The 19,936-nt window shown below is 43.1% G+C and overlaps 1 protein-coding gene across 4 annotated transcripts in view; it reads right to left on the bottom strand.

The window, feature by feature from the left end:
* Nucleotides 1-1,753: 1,753 nt before the first annotated feature.
* The window catches only part of HYAL2 (hyaluronidase 2), an 82,901-nt gene continuing 64,718 nt past the window's right edge, over nucleotides 1,754-19,936 (bottom strand). For 2 of the 4 annotated variants that reach the window (XM_056528347.1, XM_056528346.1), the window contains 3 exons: nucleotides 8,576-9,528; nucleotides 5,568-5,657; nucleotides 1,754-2,978 (listed from right to left, as the gene is read on the bottom strand). In XM_056528347.1, the coding sequence (XP_056384322.1) occupies nucleotides 2,589-2,978; nucleotides 5,568-5,657; nucleotides 8,576-9,508 (1,413 nt within the window). In that variant the 5' untranslated portion in view covers nucleotides 9,509-9,528 and the 3' untranslated portion in view covers nucleotides 1,754-2,588. Of the gene's footprint in view, nucleotides 2,979-5,567; nucleotides 5,658-8,575; nucleotides 9,529-11,081; nucleotides 11,214-19,720; nucleotides 19,861-19,936 lie in introns of those variants that run through there. The other 2 variants (XM_056528345.1, XM_056528348.1) reach the window with 2 other exon arrangements.

The raw sequence follows: 19,936 nt of genomic DNA, 5'->3' as shown, positions 1-19,936 counted from the left end.
CCAGATTAGGTGTTCCACATTCACACGACTCCCTGGGGGAGCCCCAATGACCTCACAACCACACAACACAGAAACTTCATAAAATACTACATAATGGCAGCAACCAACAGTATAAAAAAACGGGTGAAGGCACCTACGTGAGCGGCAAGTAATGCTGTTCCTGAGTGCCTGACTGCAATTAACCCTTTACATGTTAAAAGGGGAGAAGGGGCTGCATTGTTCCCATTAACACGTCAAACACTGCATCCCCATCCCCCAGGCAGGTAGAATGAGAAGCTTATTGCACAGTCTTAAACGTGGCCGGGACCACAAGCCCTTGTACCCTGCGTCATGTGTACAGGTGCAGGGGTAATTGTTATGTCCTAGAGGTAGGAATACATAGCGCCATCCCATGGCGGATAAGAGTTCGTTTCAAATAAATAACTCACGGGACCAACTAAAAACACGATACGACTTCCATTTTTTGGGAAAGCCCATCACTCAAAGTCCATTGTAGTGTTAAACTAAACTATCCTCCAGTAGGTTAAATGTGCCCCTTAGGCTAGGATTCCACTTGATTTTTTTTTCCCAGCGTTTTTCTTTTCACGGAAAAAAAAATGCCACTGCAATTTTCTGCTTCTGATGTTTTTTCTGGCGTTTTTGCATTTGAGTGGAAATTGAATTTTTGGCCCCTTTGGCGTTTTTTTCAAAATTTGTTGGGTACCAAAAAAATAAATAAAGGAAAAAAAAAAAAAGAAAAAAAAAAGGATGCAGTAGAGATGGGGAAAAATGCATTTAAAATTAATTTTTAATAAAGTGTGTGTGTGTTTCACTTTTCCCCCTCTATTTTTATCATTTTTTAGGTAGTACTACTACTACTACTCCCAGCATGGAACACAGTGTTCCATGATGGGAGTGTTAGTACCTGTACTAATAGACATATCGCCCGATGCGATCGTCCATATACAGCGCTCGCATCTCTACACTATACTCTGGCCAGTGATGTGAATAGAACATCACTCATTCATATTTTCCGCCCAGAGTGGGGATTGGCCGGATGGTTGCAGCCAATCACAGCTCTCAGAGGGAAATATGAATGAGTGATGTTCTATTCATATCACTGGCCAGAGAATAGTGCAGAGATGCGAGCGCTGTATAGAGCCGCTCCACATCTCTGCAATAGATAGGACAATTGCATTGGGTGTCGGGAGTAGTAGTGCTTGCAATTAAGGACAGATCACAGCGGGTGTCACTCCTAACATGGAGCACACTCTGCTCCATGCTAGGAGCTGTAATACCTGCATTAACAGACAGATCACAGAGAGTGTAACTTCTGACACCTGTTGCAATCTGTCTATTAATGCAGGTACTACAGCTCCCAGCATGGAGCAGAGTGTGCTCCATGTTGGGAGTAGTAGTACCTGCAGTTAAGGAAAGATCACAGCGAATGTCACTCCTGACACCCGCTATGATCTTCCTGTATAATTTATAGTTGCGGCCGCTCTTCTATGGTCCCATGCACTGACGTGTATATATACACACCTATTCATATTTCCCACAGAGAGTTGTGATTGGCTGGAACCATCTGGCCATTCACAGCTCTCTGCAGGAAATATGATTAGATAGAGATAGATATTTTATATATATATATATATTACACACACACATTATATATATATATATATATATATATATATATATACACACACACACACACACACACACACACACACACACACACATATATATACACACACATATATATACACACACATACATACACACGTCAGTGCAGGGGACTATAGAAGAGTGGCCGGCCGCATCTATACATTATACAGAAGGATAACAATGGAGCCGGGGCGATCTGTCTATTAGTACAGGTACTACTACTCTCATCATGGAACAGTGTGTTCCATGCTGAGAGTAGTAGTAGTACTACCTAAAAAATGTATAAAATATAGAATAAAAAGTGAAAAACACACACACTATATTTTTATTATTGTCGGCTACATTTTAAGTGCCCTACCGGCGCACATAAATTGATCCCTGTTTAAAAATGTATAAAAATGTCATTTTAATAAAGATAAATTTTGTTAAATACAATTTTTTTTCCCCCTCACTACAGTATCTTTTTTATAGATTTTTTTTATGGTACCCTACGAAATTTTATTTAAAAAAAAAAAAAAATAAAAAATAAAAAATGATCTCAATCACGTTTTTGGATCGCAAAAAAATAATAAAAACCGTCTGCAAAAGTTAAAACCCACATGACATTTTTCTAGGCGTTTTTTTTATTCCCATAGATTTCTATGGGAGAAAAACGCCACGATTTCAGGGGGAAAAAAAATACCATAGGCTTAACATGCTGCGATTTTGCAAAACAGCCAAGGAGCTGAAAAAGAGTGAAAAAACGCCAAAAGGATAAAATAAAAAATAGCAAACTGAAAAACGCAAAGTGGAAAAATAATTTTGACTTTTTTTCATTGATTTAAAGAGCCAACATCTGGCCGAGCGGTTTTTGGCCGAAAAAACGCCATGCGGCAGAATTAGCGTTTTTCTTGGCGTTTTGTCCCAAAAAAAAAAAAAAAAAAACAAGTGGAATTCCAGCCTCAGAGCAGCAAGATGAATAAGGCCAGCAATGACCACAGCAGAATGTGGCCCCCAGCGAACCCGATGGCTCCTGCGTGGTTCCCTGTACTTCTTTGTGTCCCACAGTTGTCGCCATACCAGTCCACATAACACTGGCAGCGGAAATGTGTACTCAGGTAGCGCTTGTCTTCCTCTGAGAGCCGACCCTCCGCCCATATAGGGTTTGAGTTTACTATACGGAAGCTGGCTGGGTTAAGGTGCAAGAAGGTATCAGTCTTATTGTCTTGTCTTAGGCAACGGCCATTCCCGCCACACAGAAAATGGCTGCAGAGCTCCGCGGCAGTTGTGACGTTAACAATGTATTCACCAAAACTTCCTTCCAGATACGACTTCACCTTCATACAAGACTCCTGTAGAAAACATAAAGACTATAAGGATGTGACAGTTACGCCATAGGAAGGTCATGACACTGCAATGCAAGGGTACAGAAGGGTATGAAGTCACGTGTGGTAACAAAATAAAGAGAGATTGTGACATGTGGACAGGTAGAGCAGTGGTCTACAGATGGAGTGCTCCAGCTGTTTGTAGAAGCAAGCACTGGAACTCTGGGATCTGTAAATTTACAAAAAAAATTGCAACCTAGAGCACATTCACGGCTCCTACAACAAGGAGTGGAGGCTTGACAGTAGGGCCACATGTACAGCATTCACAGCATATTTTGCTGCATATTTTCTGCTGCTGATTTTCCTATTCATTGGCTTCAACATGTAGGGAATCAGCAACAGAAAATACACAGCAAGATATGTTGCAAATGCTTTATATGTGACAATACAAAAAAAAGGTAAACAGTTCAAAGGGACGCAAATGCATTAGATTTTAGGTGTAGACTTTTTAACCAACTTCTAGTTGGTTTAAAAAGTTGGTCAAAAGGTTTAAAAAAATAAAATAAAAAAAAGTCTAAGGCTAGGTACACACTGTGGAATCTATGGGCAGAAAATTTCTGCCCGGAGATTCCGAGTGCGGCCCGCGTTGACTGAATCAGTCGTCGCTAGGACCGCCCAGACCCTGCAGTCTCCAATAGACTGCGATATGTTCCGCAAGTATTTCCGCCTGAAGAATGAGCAACGCCATTCTTCAGGCGGAAATTTTCAAGCGGATTTTTTGAACACAAATTCCGAAGTATGAATTTGTGAATGGAAACCCATTCACTATAATATACATTTTATTAAGCGGAATTTCTGCCTGTAATTTCAAAGCGGAATTGTAGGCGGAAATTCCGTAGCGTGAACCTAGCCTTAGGATGTGACAGATGTCCTGTACTCCTAAAGTTTGTATATGCAGTATTTTAGAAGAAGAAGCCTGGATGCATTTATTATTAAATCATTTTTCTTTAAAATCCCTATTCATGGCTCATGAAACTACTGCATGGGTAGTTCATGATGAATAAGTGGATTCCCATCCTGAAATTTAAGAAAGTATAGTGCTGATGGCGTGAATCATTCCTGACTAATTTCATTCCCACGTTCTGGCTGATCGACTCGCCTTATACATCCCCCTACTTTTTTTTTATTATTGGATGGGGCCTCATTTACAACTCGTGCTGCCCTAGACACTTAGACTATACACACCCCACTTTCAGCAGTTCTGACCCATGTGGATTTAACCAAAGTGATAATAAGAATTATTTCTCCATGCTAAAGGATTTATTATCATTATTTGTTACTCACCAAGTGCTTCCCCTCTCAACATTGCTGCCCTATGGCCTTGAATTACTAAATACATGAATGACTGTGATTTACACCAATTTGTTTAGTTTTAGTGCTGTTTATTATACTTTTGTACACTTTTCAATAAAAAATTTGTTAGATGTCTATCTCTAAATCTATATCTATTTCTAGACAAAGGGATAACCTTATCAAGCAAACTGAGCCTCTGTGATAAATACATAACAGCAGGCTTCACTACCTGGTTGGCCCCGTTGCAGGAGACGGCTTCAATATAAATCTAGGAGACTGACTTATGCAACTGGACAGATTGTGGCACGCCAGATAGTAAAGTGCACTATCACTAGCTTCACTCAGCAATACCTAGACCAATTAAAACCTCTGACATGTCCCTGCAGCATGTGAAAAGTTTTGAATAATGACAAGGACTATAGGTTTACGCTGTCGGGTTATTAGATAGCATTGATAAATCTGGGCCCTTATCTTTGTATATGTTGACACAATTAGATTTTTTATTGCATTTATTGAATACAAAGCCAAAAGTAGAGCATAAATGGAGGACATATATTAAAGGGGTACTCCAGTGAAAACCTTTTTTCTTTTAAATCAACTGGTGGCAGAAAGTTAAACATATTTGTAAATTACTTCTATTAAAAAATCTTAATCCTTCCTGTACTTATTAGCTGCTGAACACTACAGAGGAAATTTTTTCTTTTTGGAATGCTCTCTGATGACATCACGACCACAGTTCTCTCTGCTGACATTATTATAATAATAATAACGCTTTATTTATTGTTGTCCTTAGTGGGATTTCAACCCAAGGCCCCAGCACTGCAAGGCAGCAGTGCTAACCACTGAGCCACCATGCTGCCCTTACCATACATCTGCTATGCATGGTTGCTAAAATGGACAGAGATGTCAGCAGAGAGCACTGTGCTCGTGATATCATCAATGTTCCAAAAAAAAAAAGGAATTTCCTCTGTAGCATTCAGCAGCTAATAAGTACTGGAAGGATTAAGATTTTTTAATAGAAGTAATTTACAAATATGTTTAACTTTCTGCCACCAGTTGATTTAAAAGAAAAAAGGAGTACCCCTTTAAAGGAAACACTGACTTTATTTTCCGGGCTTTGAATTCAATAAATACAAGGAAACTGGCATACAAGCCTTGATAAATTTCACACAATGTACACATATTACCTGCACAACATTTACAGTAATATGACTGAGCCTCATATCTGAGCCATAGGGGACCACTCTGGACCAGGACACTTACCGTGTTCTTTGCATACTCGGCATCACCCCAAAAGATGACACCAGCGGCCCCCTGTGCAGCGCTCTCCCCAATGGTAGAGATTAAATCCATCTGGAAAATAAAACATTTCTAACAATTACAACACTGAGTGACCAGAAATGCCACCATTATAGCTTCCATAGGAGGAGTAAAGGGACTTTTACACTGGGCGATTATTGGCTGAACAGCCCGATTTCTGCCCTGTTTAAAAAGACCCAGCATCATGATGAACGAGTAATCACGTATTATTAAAAATCAATGACGATCAGTCACATATCACCCTTAATGTGCAGCCGACAACAATGGAAGTACAGGGCCAAACAATCATTGAGCCTTGTAAAGGGCTTATACATACTTATTGGGCATAAGTATGCCCGTAGGCAAAGACCATAAAGGGTCATACACAGCCTATTGTGGCAGTTTTTCATTAACTTATTTAAGCCAAACCTAGATATGGTTTCAAAGAAATGGGAAATCTTAAGGACTTCCTGCTGGATCCACCTCTGGCTTTGGCAAAGTGGAATGTGTCAGTCTTTGTTGTAGTCTGGCATTTTATTCGTGAACCAGGGTGGTCAAGATGAACAAGGATAAATATGCCTATTAGACAGGGGCCCCGTGATTCAGAGCAGAAAATTGTTGAAGGACCCAGCTATACATAAAATGAAATAATGGATCCACAACATAACCTAATCCTAAAAGTTCCTAAAACTATTTTTAGCCTTGTAACAAGTTCTGGGAGCAGCTGAGCTTCAATAAACAGATGAAAGCTTCAGCATGGTATGCACTGGGTTAAACCTCAGGATGGAGAATAATTTTATGATGGACGTGCCTGATCCTGCATTCGGTTCATTCCATTCCTGATTCTATCAAAACATTCTGGCCCACAGTTCAGGAAGAGAGGGGGGCATGGCTGCTGTGGATTCCCAACAAGGGCTGGGTCTCCCACACGTCTTTGAGTCACACAGATTCAGTACAATGTACAATGAAATTATTTTCAGGGGATATCTGCCCAATGCCCAGTGTCTGTAGAGTTGGGGAAAGGAAGGAGGAGGTCTGCCACCATGACTAAAGTGTAGCATGCCATAGGTCCTGTGTTTACTGCATTGGGGAAGGCAGCATTCAGCTACACAGCCCCCTTGCCCCACAACCTGGTGCACAACAATGCATCCCAGTAAGAAAGCACGAATATCCATGGAGGTGTATTACTTCCTGGAGGTCAGCGCCTCCCACTCTCAAGAAAGGAAAGAAGGTGAAAATGGGAAGTGGTGTCCGCGCTGCTGGAAAGTTAGGTGGAATCAGCATACATCTGAAGTCATCAGCATTAGAGAAGTACTTTAAAGAGGCACTGTGATTGTTAAAAACTTTTCATATATTGCAGGACTCATAATATGAAATTTCACCATTTGCACCTGAAATTCAAGCTCAAAATAGCCACCACTAGGGGTCACCTGTCTTTTAGCCAGACAGACTAGTCTAGATTTTACAGCATACTGGATACCGGCTGTAAAGCATACCGGTATCCAGTATAGGAGATTTCTATTGTGTATGCAAAACTACAGATAAAGGATGTGTGGACATGCTGGGTGCTGTAGTTTTAAAACAGCTGGAGGCAACACTTCTCTAACACAGTTATTTACAAACATTGCAGCTTCAGTTGTTACTAAACTACAACTCCCAGCATGCTGAAATAGTCAAAGCTTTCTCGGACTCCTGAATGACAAAGAAGTTGATCAGACATTCAGGAGTCTGTGAAAGATGAATGACACACATAGTGACAGCTATGCTGATTAGCATCCAGCTTTACTAGAAGAAGATAAAACAGATGGAACATGTATTCATAAAAATGCTGTACTTTTATCTAAAACATCCTTGCACTCATTTTATAAAGATCTATTCTTATATTTATACATTTTATCCTGTTATGAATTCACCATAATGTCTTCTGATTACTGCAGGCAAGCTCCAAGTATCTTCCTCTGACACATGACACAGCATAAAACCGGAGAGGAAAGGGTTACAGAGTAGAGAGTACTGATTGGCTGACTGCTCAGGCTTGCTCCTGTGAGGGAGACAGACTGACACGCCCCCTCCAGCCTGCACAATGAAAAAGTAACTCACCAGCTGATAAATGCTTATATCTCTGGATATATAGGTCAGAGACACCTAAAAATGATATGCACATGATCAGGATTCGGTCCTGAGTAACATATCACTTTCTTCTTTTTTTTGCACTATGACAGGTACGCTTTAATTATGTTCAAGTTTTATGAACATAATTAAAGTACTTCTCTAATACCGATGACTTCAGATGTATGCTGATTACACCTAACTTTCCAGCAGCACGGACACCACTTCCCATTTTCACCTTCTTTCCTTTATCTGTATGTTACAACGATGTTTTTGGTGTGTTAAGCCGTAGCAGCTCAACCTTTGTTCTCATGAGCCTCTGTAAGTGTTGTGCCTGAAATTGCACAGCCTGTCCAGGTGAGCACGTTTCCTCCCTCCAAGATTTCGGTGATCCCGCACAAGCAAGCGCATTTGTCTATTTCTCTTTCTCCCACTCCCAATGGGCAGAGGGTGCACTGGCCACTCAGATACAAGGCTACATTCAGAATTCTGTTGTTTATCTATTAACAGAGTGTAGTGCATTGTGGGTACTCGCTTGAAAGTTACATAGATGGAGGTCAGCTGATAAGTCACATGGATGACTATGAAGGAGTGCTAAACCATTTTTTCCAATTGAAATGCAGCTTTGGATGTAACAAGAGGGAATTAAATAGACAGCAGAGCAAAATGTGTACAAGTAAATTAACTTTCTGTATAAGATTTGTCAGACAAGACGATCAGCCATGTTGGATTTTTGCAGCTGATCTTCTATTGTTAAAAGTGGACTTTTGTCTCAACTCATCTGAGCTGCGTCTGCCTGGGTGTCTAGGTCATGTGACTGGCTGCCATATTATGTAGGGAATATCACTCTGCATGCGTCTTACCTGGGACAGGGTGTCCAGATTCTTAATGTAAGTGGGTCGGGAATACACGTAGACAGGCAGGGCGTAGTCTTTGTGATGTTTGTTTGCGATCCTCATGGCCTCCTTCACCCGGAAGTGCACAAACAAGCGACACTGATTACTGGAGGCCAGAGAGGATTCTAGGTAGATGGATGGGAAGAGTGCGGTGCTGGCCTCCCACAACCAGTACAGCTGGTCATTACGTGAACTCTCCACATCTGGACATTTCCCTGTGTAGCTGTCCCAGTTCATCTGGTAGTTATGGTTGTAGCAATCTGGAAACAGATAGAAGCCCCAAAACTGGTGGGGCCGGAAGCTCCTGGCGTGTTGTAATGTTTGTTCCATGAAGTTACGAGCGGCGGTCTCAAACTCATATTGGGCTTGCTTATTCACCTCTTCTGTTGGCCAGGTAGGGTGTTGAGCAGCCACCAGTTTCCGTGACGACTGCCTGTATATATCCTTGGCATTCCAATTTCTTAACCAAATGGGGCGCCAGTCCTCCCAGTCAATGACAGCCAGACCTTCCTGATCTACAGTTTTGTTTATATATTTCTTTAACCCTTCCTGCATCCAGGTCAGGTGGTTGCTGATGCTGGCATTCTGGGGGACACCACCATAGACTGACGTATTATGTTCATCATAGTAAGGGTATAGTCCAAGACGTTCTTTGTAGAAGATGGTGAGCCTCTGGTCCACAAAGCCCTCATTTGGAGAAGCACTGAAATCAAAAAGTCGTAGATCGAAAGGCACATTGTGCCTAGGAGGACATTCCTGTGTGGGTGCATTCCAGCCTACCACAAATGGCCTCTTACTGTAAATAGGGCGAACAGTGGGCTTCTCCATTGCAGGGGATGAAAGGCCATCGTGGAAACTGAGGACAAGGCACCAGATAATGAACATGAAGGAGGCAGGCATGGTAAAAATGGAGAAGACACCTAAAGTGAGAAAAGAAAATATCAATTATTCAGCAATTCATCATCTTTTCAGTAATAACACCTGACTGAACATTAGTCTACCTGAGCTCTGATGTCAATCATCCACGTACGGTATTTACGAACAAAAGAATGGAACTGCCCAAATGTTTGCAAGATCCTTAATGTCAGCCCAATTACATCACCGCTATTCTGTATACACATTTCCCAGCTCCACCCTCCCCCAGGTATCACAATACAGTACGTCATGCTCAAGGCTTCCAATATGATCACTGAGGTCTTGCACAAACAGAACTTATTTTAAGAAGGGCAAGGAGTGCCAACATTAATCTTCTCACTAGAGATCGTGCACATAGAGCATCATGACACTGTAAATCCAAGCTGCGTGTCCTGCCCCATTCTTAGATGTGATGGCTCCAGAAATGGAGGGAGAGAAGCCGCTTAATCAATGGGCAAGTGATGATATCACTTCATCCCACACAGAGCACTTTCTAATACATTTTGAGGGCAATTTAGCATTGCCTTAACCAGTACAGAATGGAAAAACATTGAGAATTTATTTTACAAACCCTGTTTTTTTGCGCAACAAAATATCGCACAAACACCCACTTTGTGCAAAAACTGAGCTTGTGCAAAAATCAAAAATGTTGCCATTCTGTGCTGATGTAAGGCGTTTTTAAACCCCCCCCCCTTGTGTACAGAGAATTTAAACTCCTTATACAATCCTGCTTATGCAGCTGAGAGCTTGTTATACGTGCATGTAAAATGCATCAATTTGAAGACTTTTAGCTCACAAATGGTTGTTTTCTGGATATAAACAAGAAGTGAACCAAGTACTACCAGCAAGCAGAGATACTTAAAATGGCAACATGCTCATTGATGTCACATAACCCACAAACCAGGCAATCCTGTGCTGTATAATGGTGTGGTGTTGTGTGAGGCAGGAGATACAATGAGACTGTGATATGAGAACAACCTCAACTATCTTTGCCACCACCTTCCCTGACTCTTCTACTTACCTCACAGTCTTCATGTCAGGACAGAACCCATAAATGATCCTGGATGACTGTGCACTTGTTATTTTTGTACACCAGGATTGCATCACAGAGGGGGTGTCTGTGCCCCACCAAGTGCAGCGCTTACTCACACCTGCCTGACCAGTGCCGGGTGTGACTGCCTCAGTGGGTGACAATCATAGACGTAGTATTGCAAGTTCTACCTGAGGTAATTTCCAGGATATATATATATATATATATATATATATATATATATCTCACAAACAAGTAAATAAAGGAAAACTACACCCTGAGATAGACACTTATTGCAGAGGTGGCAATAAATGTCAAAGGTTCCCAATCAGCACAGTTCCTAATGGTAAAATGGTGGTGCGGCCTTTAAGACTCACCTGGTGTGAAAGTTTTCTGCCACTTAAAATCACTTGAACAAATTTTAGCTGTTCATTCCCAATAGTGAGTATAATGCTGAAATCCTGGAATGTACTGGCATATTTCCAACATGGACATTTATGGCATACGCATAGATGATGTAGGTCCTACCTCCAAGTCCCTGTGCAGAACAGGAATCTCTGGTCCCTCTGGCGTATCAGAAGAGCACTGCCACATCTGGGTGCCAAGACGTATATATGGATAGTTCTTTCTTGACATTTACAAAAATAGCTGGGCCACACCACACATGTAGGAATTCCCCTTTAAATAATAGTATCTCTAGTGGCGTCTAAAGAGGCAGAGGAAGGAGCTGGCACAGCTCGAGCGGCTGTAGCAGTAACTGACAGTCAGCAGGTGGAGCCCTGACAGCCTCATCCCATAAAAGTCATGAAGATAGTGGAGAAAGTCAATCACTGAAACAGACACAAAGACGACGGACAGTCTGGAATACAACTGTGCTGCTCCGAGGAGCAGAGATCTTGTCAGATGCACAGAGGTCACAGTATGGTTCTCAGATGAAGACCAGTGCTTCCCAACCAGGGTGCCTCCAGCTGTTGCAAAACTACAACTCCCAGCATGCCCGGACAGCCGTTGGCTGTCCGGGCATGCTGGGAGTTGTAGTTTTGCAACAGCTGGAGGCATCTTGGTTTGGAAGCACTGACTTAAAGTGCCACTATCATGAAATTGTGGTGCAATAACCTGCACACAGCCTTTGTACTGTGTGCAGGTGGCGGGTATAGGAATATTTTTACCTAATATTTGCAGGCTTTCATGACTGCAAAAAATGCATTTATTCAAAGCCACTGACGGTCGGATAGGCGAGGCGCGAGGTATGCGATGCCCCGCTGCCACGCCCACCCCATATGTTAGCGCTGGGACTACTGTGTGATTGACACACCGGTCCCAGCGCATGCACTCTTCAGCTAATCTAACCTGCGCGCTGCTGTGTGTCATCCAGCAAGCGCTTGCTCCCGCCACAGTATCTTCACAGTGCGCCTGTGCAGTGCAGTGCAGTGCGCAATAAGGTTAGTTCTCTATACTAGGTGCAGAGAGGAAGCGCGCTCTCTGCACTTAGCACTGCGCAGGCGCACTGAGGAGGAAGACGGTGGCGGGAGCGAGCGCTTGCTGGATGACACACAGCGGCGCGCATGTTAGATTAGCTAAAGGGTGCATGCGCTGGGACCTGTGTGTCAATCACATAGCAGTCCCAGCGCTGACATACGGGGTGGGCGTGGGGGTGGCATCTCGTACCTCGTGCCACGCCTATCCGACCGTCAGTGGCTTTGAATAAAAGCATTTTTTGCAGTCATGAAAGCCTGCAAATTTCAGATAAACATATTGCTATACACACCACCTGCACACAGTACAAAGGCTGTGTGCAGATTATTGCACCAAAATTTCATGACAGTTGTGCTTTAAAGCGTACCCATCAGATCGACAAAAAAACGTTTTTTTTTAAATATATCACTCAGTACCGAATCCTGACCATGTACATCTAATTTTTTATGTGTCCAGCACCTTTATTTTTTTTATTACACTTTTAATTTAGCTCACTAGTCTGAATTCCTCTCAAAGGGAGGGGGCGTGGCCTCACTGTGCAGGTCTCCGCCCCTCCTTCAGTCTGCTGTCTGCTCACAGACATTAGGAAAAACTACCATTCCCAGCTTGTCCTCACTGATAGTAGCGGGACACAAGCTGACAGTGGGAGGATTTCTCTAGCTTTGAGCCCTACGCTCACAGCTGTCAATCAAGGAAGTGTCCATGACATAGGTGATGACGCATGGACACAGCAGGACTAGTATGTGTCCAAGCAGGCAGGGGGGCAGTTGTTTGACTGGCTTTTTCTGTATGAAATGCTGAAAATTTTCCAATGAAAGCAAATGCAAAACCTATTGGTTTTGCATGCTTTACAACATATCAAAAGTTTTTGTATCTGATACTGCCCATTTAAGTTCACCTAACCAGTGTAGTCTATAGTAGTGCAGGAGCATTAGAATAGGAGTGGCTGATATCGTCACACATTCATGTAAACATCTCTGGAGGTTCTTCTGACTGGAGATAGGTGACAAAAAGTAGTGATCATGGGGACAGGGAGGATTCTACACTTCTTGTCCCTCTTTCCACTGAAGAATGTTACAGTCAGCCTCTCCCCAGCCTTAAATAACAGGGATCACTAGACTGTATTCGCCTTTTCTTTCAGGTCTCCTGAGCCAGTATTCACCTGGTCAGAACATGGAGCTCAGACAGTCTCCATTTTTTTTTTGCCCAAAATGTCTTTACGCAAGGATAGAGACTAAAACCAATAATGTCACAAAGTTCTGTCCACAACACAAAGGGAGACAATATGGAGCCTGTTAGTGTCTGAGGACCCATCCCCCACTCCTAGCGCTCTCAGCCTTTTATTAACTCTCCCCTGGGGTTTGGTTCCTGATGTCCCATTGTCTGGATTGTCCCTTTATCACACATCTACAGTGCAGAAACCTCTCACTCACTAAAGTTCATGTCCATTCCTGCCCATTCCTCGGTGTCACCCCATCCTCACTCTCAGGCAGACAGCAGGAGCTCAGTGGATGATTGTAGAGCAAGCATGCGGTGGTTTTGTGAGCTGTGAATGTGGTCACTGTGGATGACATATAATTATGTTGTGTGGTGTGATTGCACCAGAGGAAAACATGAGGCTCTCTACAATAGATCGTAAGCTCTTCAGCCAATGCCTGTGCCTATGAATTTACTAACGCTAGTAACCACCGACAATGAGAAAAATGCCAGAATCAACAGGACAGTCAGGATCAGTGCAGCCTGTGGATCACATAATATTCATTGAGAAAGTTTTCAGTGTCAAAAAATAGAAATTACACTTGAAATTTTGTTCTGGAGGCCTTCCATTTTTGAGATGCTTTTATACCTTGACTGGAGTCACGGTGGTGACTCCATGAGGCAAAAAGATCTGCCTGTAGACCTCAGAGACAAGATTGTGTGGAGGCACAGAATTGGAGTAGGATAGGAAAGACTTTCTGATGCAATGAAAGTTCCCAGCACAATGGCTTCAATAATTCTTTAATGGAAGAATGCTGGAACAACCAGAACCCTTCCTAGAGCTGGCTGCCTCACCAAACTAAGTAATCTGGGGAGAAGGGCCCTGTAAAGGGGTACTCCGGCACTAAACATCTTATCCCCTATTAAAAGGATAGGGGATAAGTTGTTAGATTGCGGGGATCCTGCCACCGGGGACCCCCGCGATCTCTCCTGCAGCACCCCCGTCTTTCAGCTGCACAGAGCAAGGATCGCTCTGTGGCTGATGATGAGCAGTGCAGGGGACGGAGTATCGTGACATCACGGCTCCGCCCCCTCAAAGCAAGTCTATGGGAGGGGGCATGACGACCCTTCCCACAGACTTGCATTGAGGGGGCGGGGCGTGATGTCACGAGGGGGCAGGGCGTGACGCCACGATACTCCATCCCCTGCACCGCCCGTCATCAGCCACAGAGCGATCCTTGCTCTGTGCAGCTGAAAAAACGGGGGTGCTGCAGAAGAGATCGTGGGGGTCCCCAGCGGCGGGATCCCTGCGATCTAACATCTTATCTATCATTTTGATAGGGAATAAGATGTTTTGCGCCGAAGTACCCCTTTAAGAGAGATAACCAAGAACCCAAGGGTCACCAAGCTCCAATGATCCTGTGTGCAGATAGGAGAAACTTCCAGAAGGTCAACTATCTCTGCACTAATATGGGCCAAAAAGAAGCGCGTAGCCAGAAGGAAACCTGGAGTTTGCATAAAACCAAAAGGAAAGGACTAATTGACTCTCAGACTTACACTGTGCATCACCTATCCAATGCCAGCTCTACAGTAAAGCATGGTGGTAGCAGCATCATGAGGGAGGAGGGGGGGGGGGGGTCAGCTTCTGGGACAGGGAGATTGGTCAAGGTTGAGGGAAGAGCTGAATGGAGTAAAAGTACAGAGAGATTCTTAATGAGAACCTGATCCAGAGTGCTCGGGACCTCAGACTGGGCTGAATGTTCACCTTCTAACAAGACAATGGGGGAGATTTATCAAAACCGGTGCAGAGACAAAGTTGCCCATAGCAACCAATCAGATTGCTTCTTTCATTTTTCAGAGACCTTGTTAAAGGAGAACTCCGGTGCTCTAAATTAATACTATAATGTAGCCTAGACTCCTACCTTTCCAAAGATGCCATTTCCACGCGAATCGGTCCAGCCGTTTGTCCGCTATGCACGTCCGAAAATCCAGTCATTTCCGGGTACAGTGCATATGGAGTGTAGCGTAAAAGACTACATCTCCCATAATGCATTAGTCTCATTTCCTGTCCGCTCGTGCCCTCCCCATGATTTATCGGCCAGCGGCGATAACAATGTGCGCATGCGCACATCTATAATGTAGATTAGCCAGCAGCGTTTGCTGAGCTAAGCCTATGGTAGCTCAGCAAACCCGAATAAATGAATAGATTAGTGAGGGGGGAGTAGCCGACCCCGGGCTAGGAGGCCGGCAGAGCCCGCACTGACTCATAGGAGGTATGAGTCACCAGGCTAAGATGGCGGCGGAGCGATGAAAAAAAGAAGTCGAGCGTCATCAGAAAACTGAAAAGTACAGAGCTTCCGGTGAGCGACAGAAAGAAGAGGAGGACCGGGATCCTTACCATATGGACAGCGTAAGTACATTATAATGTTATATAACTTTCTGTAATGCTTTTTTTTCACAGGTAAAATTTTTCACCGGAGTAGTCCTTTAAGAATGTAAGAAGTAAGCTCACTGGTTGCTATGGGCAACTGGGCAACTTCGCCTCTGCACAGGTTTTGATAAATCTTCCCCTATGACCCTAAGCACACAGCCAAGACAATACAGGAGAGGCTTAGGGACAACTCTGTGAATGTCCTTGATGGACCCAGGCAGAACTTAAACATTTCTTGAGAGACCTGACAATAGTTTCCACCAACAGTCTCCATTCAGCATAACAGAGCATAAGAGGTTCTACAGAAGAGAATGGAAGAAAATCCCCAAATCCAGGATCCAGGTTTGCAAACCTTGTGGCATCATACTCAAAAGGACCAGGGACTGTAATCGCTATCAAAGGGGCTTCAACTAAGTAAGGGGTCTGAATACGTTCTGAGGGGAAAAAATAGTGTGGGAACTCACCCAAGATTTCCACTCAAGGGCTGGTTCTGCCAATTCCTGCTGTGGAAAAAGTGCAGGAACTCAGTTCCTACGCGTTCCTGCAGGACTTGAGCCTTGGTCTGAATACTTTGTCATTATGGGGTATTGAGAGAAGAATTCAATGACCCAGAAAGTGTAATAACCCGGCACAAGATTAGCCTGAACCGTAGAAGAGACTACTCTGTAAAAAAAAAATCAAAGCGGCAGATTTTGCAGTCATACTTGGGGATATTTATGGAAACAGGTGCAAAGGAAACAAAGTGTACCAGTCATAAAAAGAGAAAAAACAAACAACTTTTGACATATCCTATGACAGAAAGAATCGGATTGGTTGCTGTGAGCTAGTACCCCAGTTTTCTTGCATTTTGTCCTGATCTTCCTGGAGGGTCTCTGTCCTTACTAGTGAGGTCAGTGGCATAGCTATACCAGGGCATATGACCAGGGTGCCAAACCTTTCCCCAGGATGAAGGAAAGCCTAGCAACAGCTCTAAGCAAGGTCTATATGCATCTCTATGATAATCTAGAATATCTGATGATCCAGCAGCAGTCAGCTGTCAGTGTGTATACAAACATATATACACTGCTCAAAAAAATTAAGGGAACACTTAAACAACACAATGTAACTCCAAGTCAATCACACTTTTGTGAAATCACACTGTCCACTCAGGAAGCAACACTGATTGACAATCAATTTCACATGCTGTTGTGCAAATGGAACAGACAACAGGTGGAAATTATAGGCAATTAGCAAGACACTCTTCACTTTTGAATGCTGGCGGTGCTTTCACTCTAGTGGTAGCATGAGACAGAGCCTACAACTCACACAAGTGGCTCAGGTAGTGCAGCTTATCCAGGATGGCACATCAATGCGAGCTGTAGTAAGAAGGTTTGCTGTCTCTGTCAGCGTAGGGTCCAGAGCATGGAGGCGCTACCAGGAGACAGACCAGTACATCAGGAGACATGGAGGAGGTCATAGAAGGCCAACAACCCAGAAGCAGGACCACTACCTCCGCCTTTGTGCAAGGAGGAGCAGGAGGAGCACTGCCAGAGCCCTGCAAAATGACCTCCAGCAGGCCACAAATGTGCATGTGTCCACTCAAACTGTCAGAAACAGACTCCATGAGGGCCACACGTCCACAGGTGGGGGTGGTGCTTACAGCCCAACACCATGCAGAACGTTTGGCATTTGCCAGAGAACACCAAGATTGGCAAATTTGCCACTGGCGCCCTGTGCTCTTCACAGATGAAAGCAGGTTTACACTGAGCACATGTGACAGACGTGACAGAATTTGGAGACGCCGTGGAGAACGTTCTGCTGCCTGCAACATCCTCCAGCATGACCGGTTTGGCGGTGGGTCAGTAATGATGTGGGGTGTAATTTCTTTGGGGGGACACACAGCCCTCCATGTGCTTGCCAGAGGTAGCCTGACTGACATTAGGTACCGAAATGAGATCCTCAGACTCCTTGTGAGACCATATGCTGGGGCTGTTGGTCCTGAGTTCCTCCTAATGCAAGACAATGATAGACATCGTGGCTGGAGTGTGTCAGCAGTTCCTCCAAGAGGAAGGCATTGATGCTATGGACTGGCCTGCTTGTTCCCCAGACCTGAATCTGATTGAGCACATCTGGGAAATCATGTCTCGCTCCATCCACCAACACCATGTTGCACCACAGACTGTCCAGGGGTTGGCGGATGCTTTAGTCCAGGTCTAGGATGACATCCCTCAGGAGACCATCCGCCACCTCATCAGGAGCATGCCCAGGCATTGTAGGGTGGTCATACGGGCACATGGAGGCCACACACACTACTGAGCTTCATTTTGACTTGTTTTAAAAGGACATTACATCAAAGTTGGATCAGCCTGTAGTGTGGTTTTCCTCTTTGATTTTGAGCGTGACTCCATATCCTGACCTCCATGGGTTGATAAATTTGATTTCCATTGATCATTTTTGTGTGATTATGTTGTCAGCAAATTCAACTAAGTAAAGACGAAAGTATTTCATACGATTAGTTCATTCATTCAGATTTAGGATGTGTTTTCTTAGTGTTCCTTTTATTTTTTTGAGCAGGGTACATCTGGATGGATTAGTGTACGCATAACATGTGTACCCCAAATTGTATTGAAGAGTTGTCTTTTAGAGGGATGGTCTTCTCAAAGAAAATGGGCACTATGCATAATGTATGGTAAATTGGAAGTCTGTGACACGAAATCCGATCTAGGGGGTGGGCTTCTCAAAGACATGGTCTGTTGGAATAGGTTCCCTGAAAGTAACAGTATGTAAAAAAGAGGCATCTGTAGGCATCAGTGTGTAGGTATCTGTACGTATCTAGTAGTATTAGTGTATATATAACAGGTACAGCTATAAGTATCTGGAGGGATCAATGTATATATAACTGCATATATCTGTACATATACAACATAGATATATCTCTAGGCATCTGGAGAGATCAGTATATATGACATAGATATGTGTATGTATCTAGTAGTATCAGTATATATAACATAGGTACAGCTATAAGTATCTGGAGGGATCAATGTATATATAACATAGGTATATATGTGCGTATCTAGTAGTATCAGTGTATATAACAGGTACAGCTATAAGTATCTGGAGAGATCAATGTATGTATGTATATATATATATATATATATATAACATAGGTATATCTGTACGTATCTAGTAGTATCAGTGTATATAACATAGGTAGAGCTATAAGTATCTGGAGGGAACAATTTATATATAACTACATATATCTGTACATATACAACATAGATAAATCTCTAGGCATCTGGAGTGATCAGTATATATAACATAGGTATATCTGTGTGTATTTAGAAGTATCAGTGTATATAACATAGGTATATATGTATGTATCTCTTAGTATCAGTGTATATAACATAGGTATATCTGTATGTATCTCTTAGTATCAGTGTATATAACAGAGGTATATATGTATTTATCTCTTAGTATCAGTGTATATAACATAGATATATCTGTATGTATCTCTTAGTATAAGTGTATATAACATAGGTATATCTGTATGTATCTATTAGTATCAGTGTATATAACATAGGTAAATCTATAAGTATCTGGAGATCAGTATATATAACATAGGTATATCTGTGTGTATTTAGAAGTATCAGTGTATAGAACATAGGTATATATGTATCTCTTAGTATCAGTGTATATAACATAGGTATATCTGTATCTCTTAGTATCAGTGTATATAACATAGGTATATATGTATGTATCTCTTAGTATCAGTGTATAGAACATAGGTATATATGTATCTCTTAGTATCAGTGTATATAACATAGGTATATCTGTATGTATCTCTTAGTATCAGTGTATATAACAGGTATATCTGTATGTATCTCATAGTATCAGTGTATATAACATAGTATCTGGAGGGTTCGGCGTCCATATAACAGTTATTTCTGAATGTATGGGGGTATATATGGCTGTATCAGGGTACACAACATCTGTATCTATCCTGTGTGCAGCACAGAAAGTTGTACCCCATGTAGCAGCGCTGTTGTGCACTCATATAGACTTGTGCTCCCGTCCTCCCACTCACCCTCCTGATGCGCCGGTGTGCTCAGCGCCGCGTCTCCCCCGGATACATTGTAGCACTGTCGCCTGTAGCTGTCCCGGGCCTTTCATTCACATAAAGAACCCGATCTCGCTCCAACCACCGCTCCTACACAGAATGGGGGCGTCCTACTCTTCGGCTCTTCTCCCCTCCCCCGAAGCCTGAACTGTGCGACCCCATACACCCCTCCGAGTGGGACAG

This window comes from Hyla sarda, chromosome 6 (genome assembly GCF_029499605.1).
Source record: "Hyla sarda isolate aHylSar1 chromosome 6, aHylSar1.hap1, whole genome shotgun sequence".
NCBI lineage: Eukaryota > Metazoa > Chordata > Amphibia > Anura > Hylidae > Hyla > Hyla sarda.
Note: the sequence above shows the minus strand (reverse complement) of the source record. Positions and strands in the feature narration are given on the sequence as shown.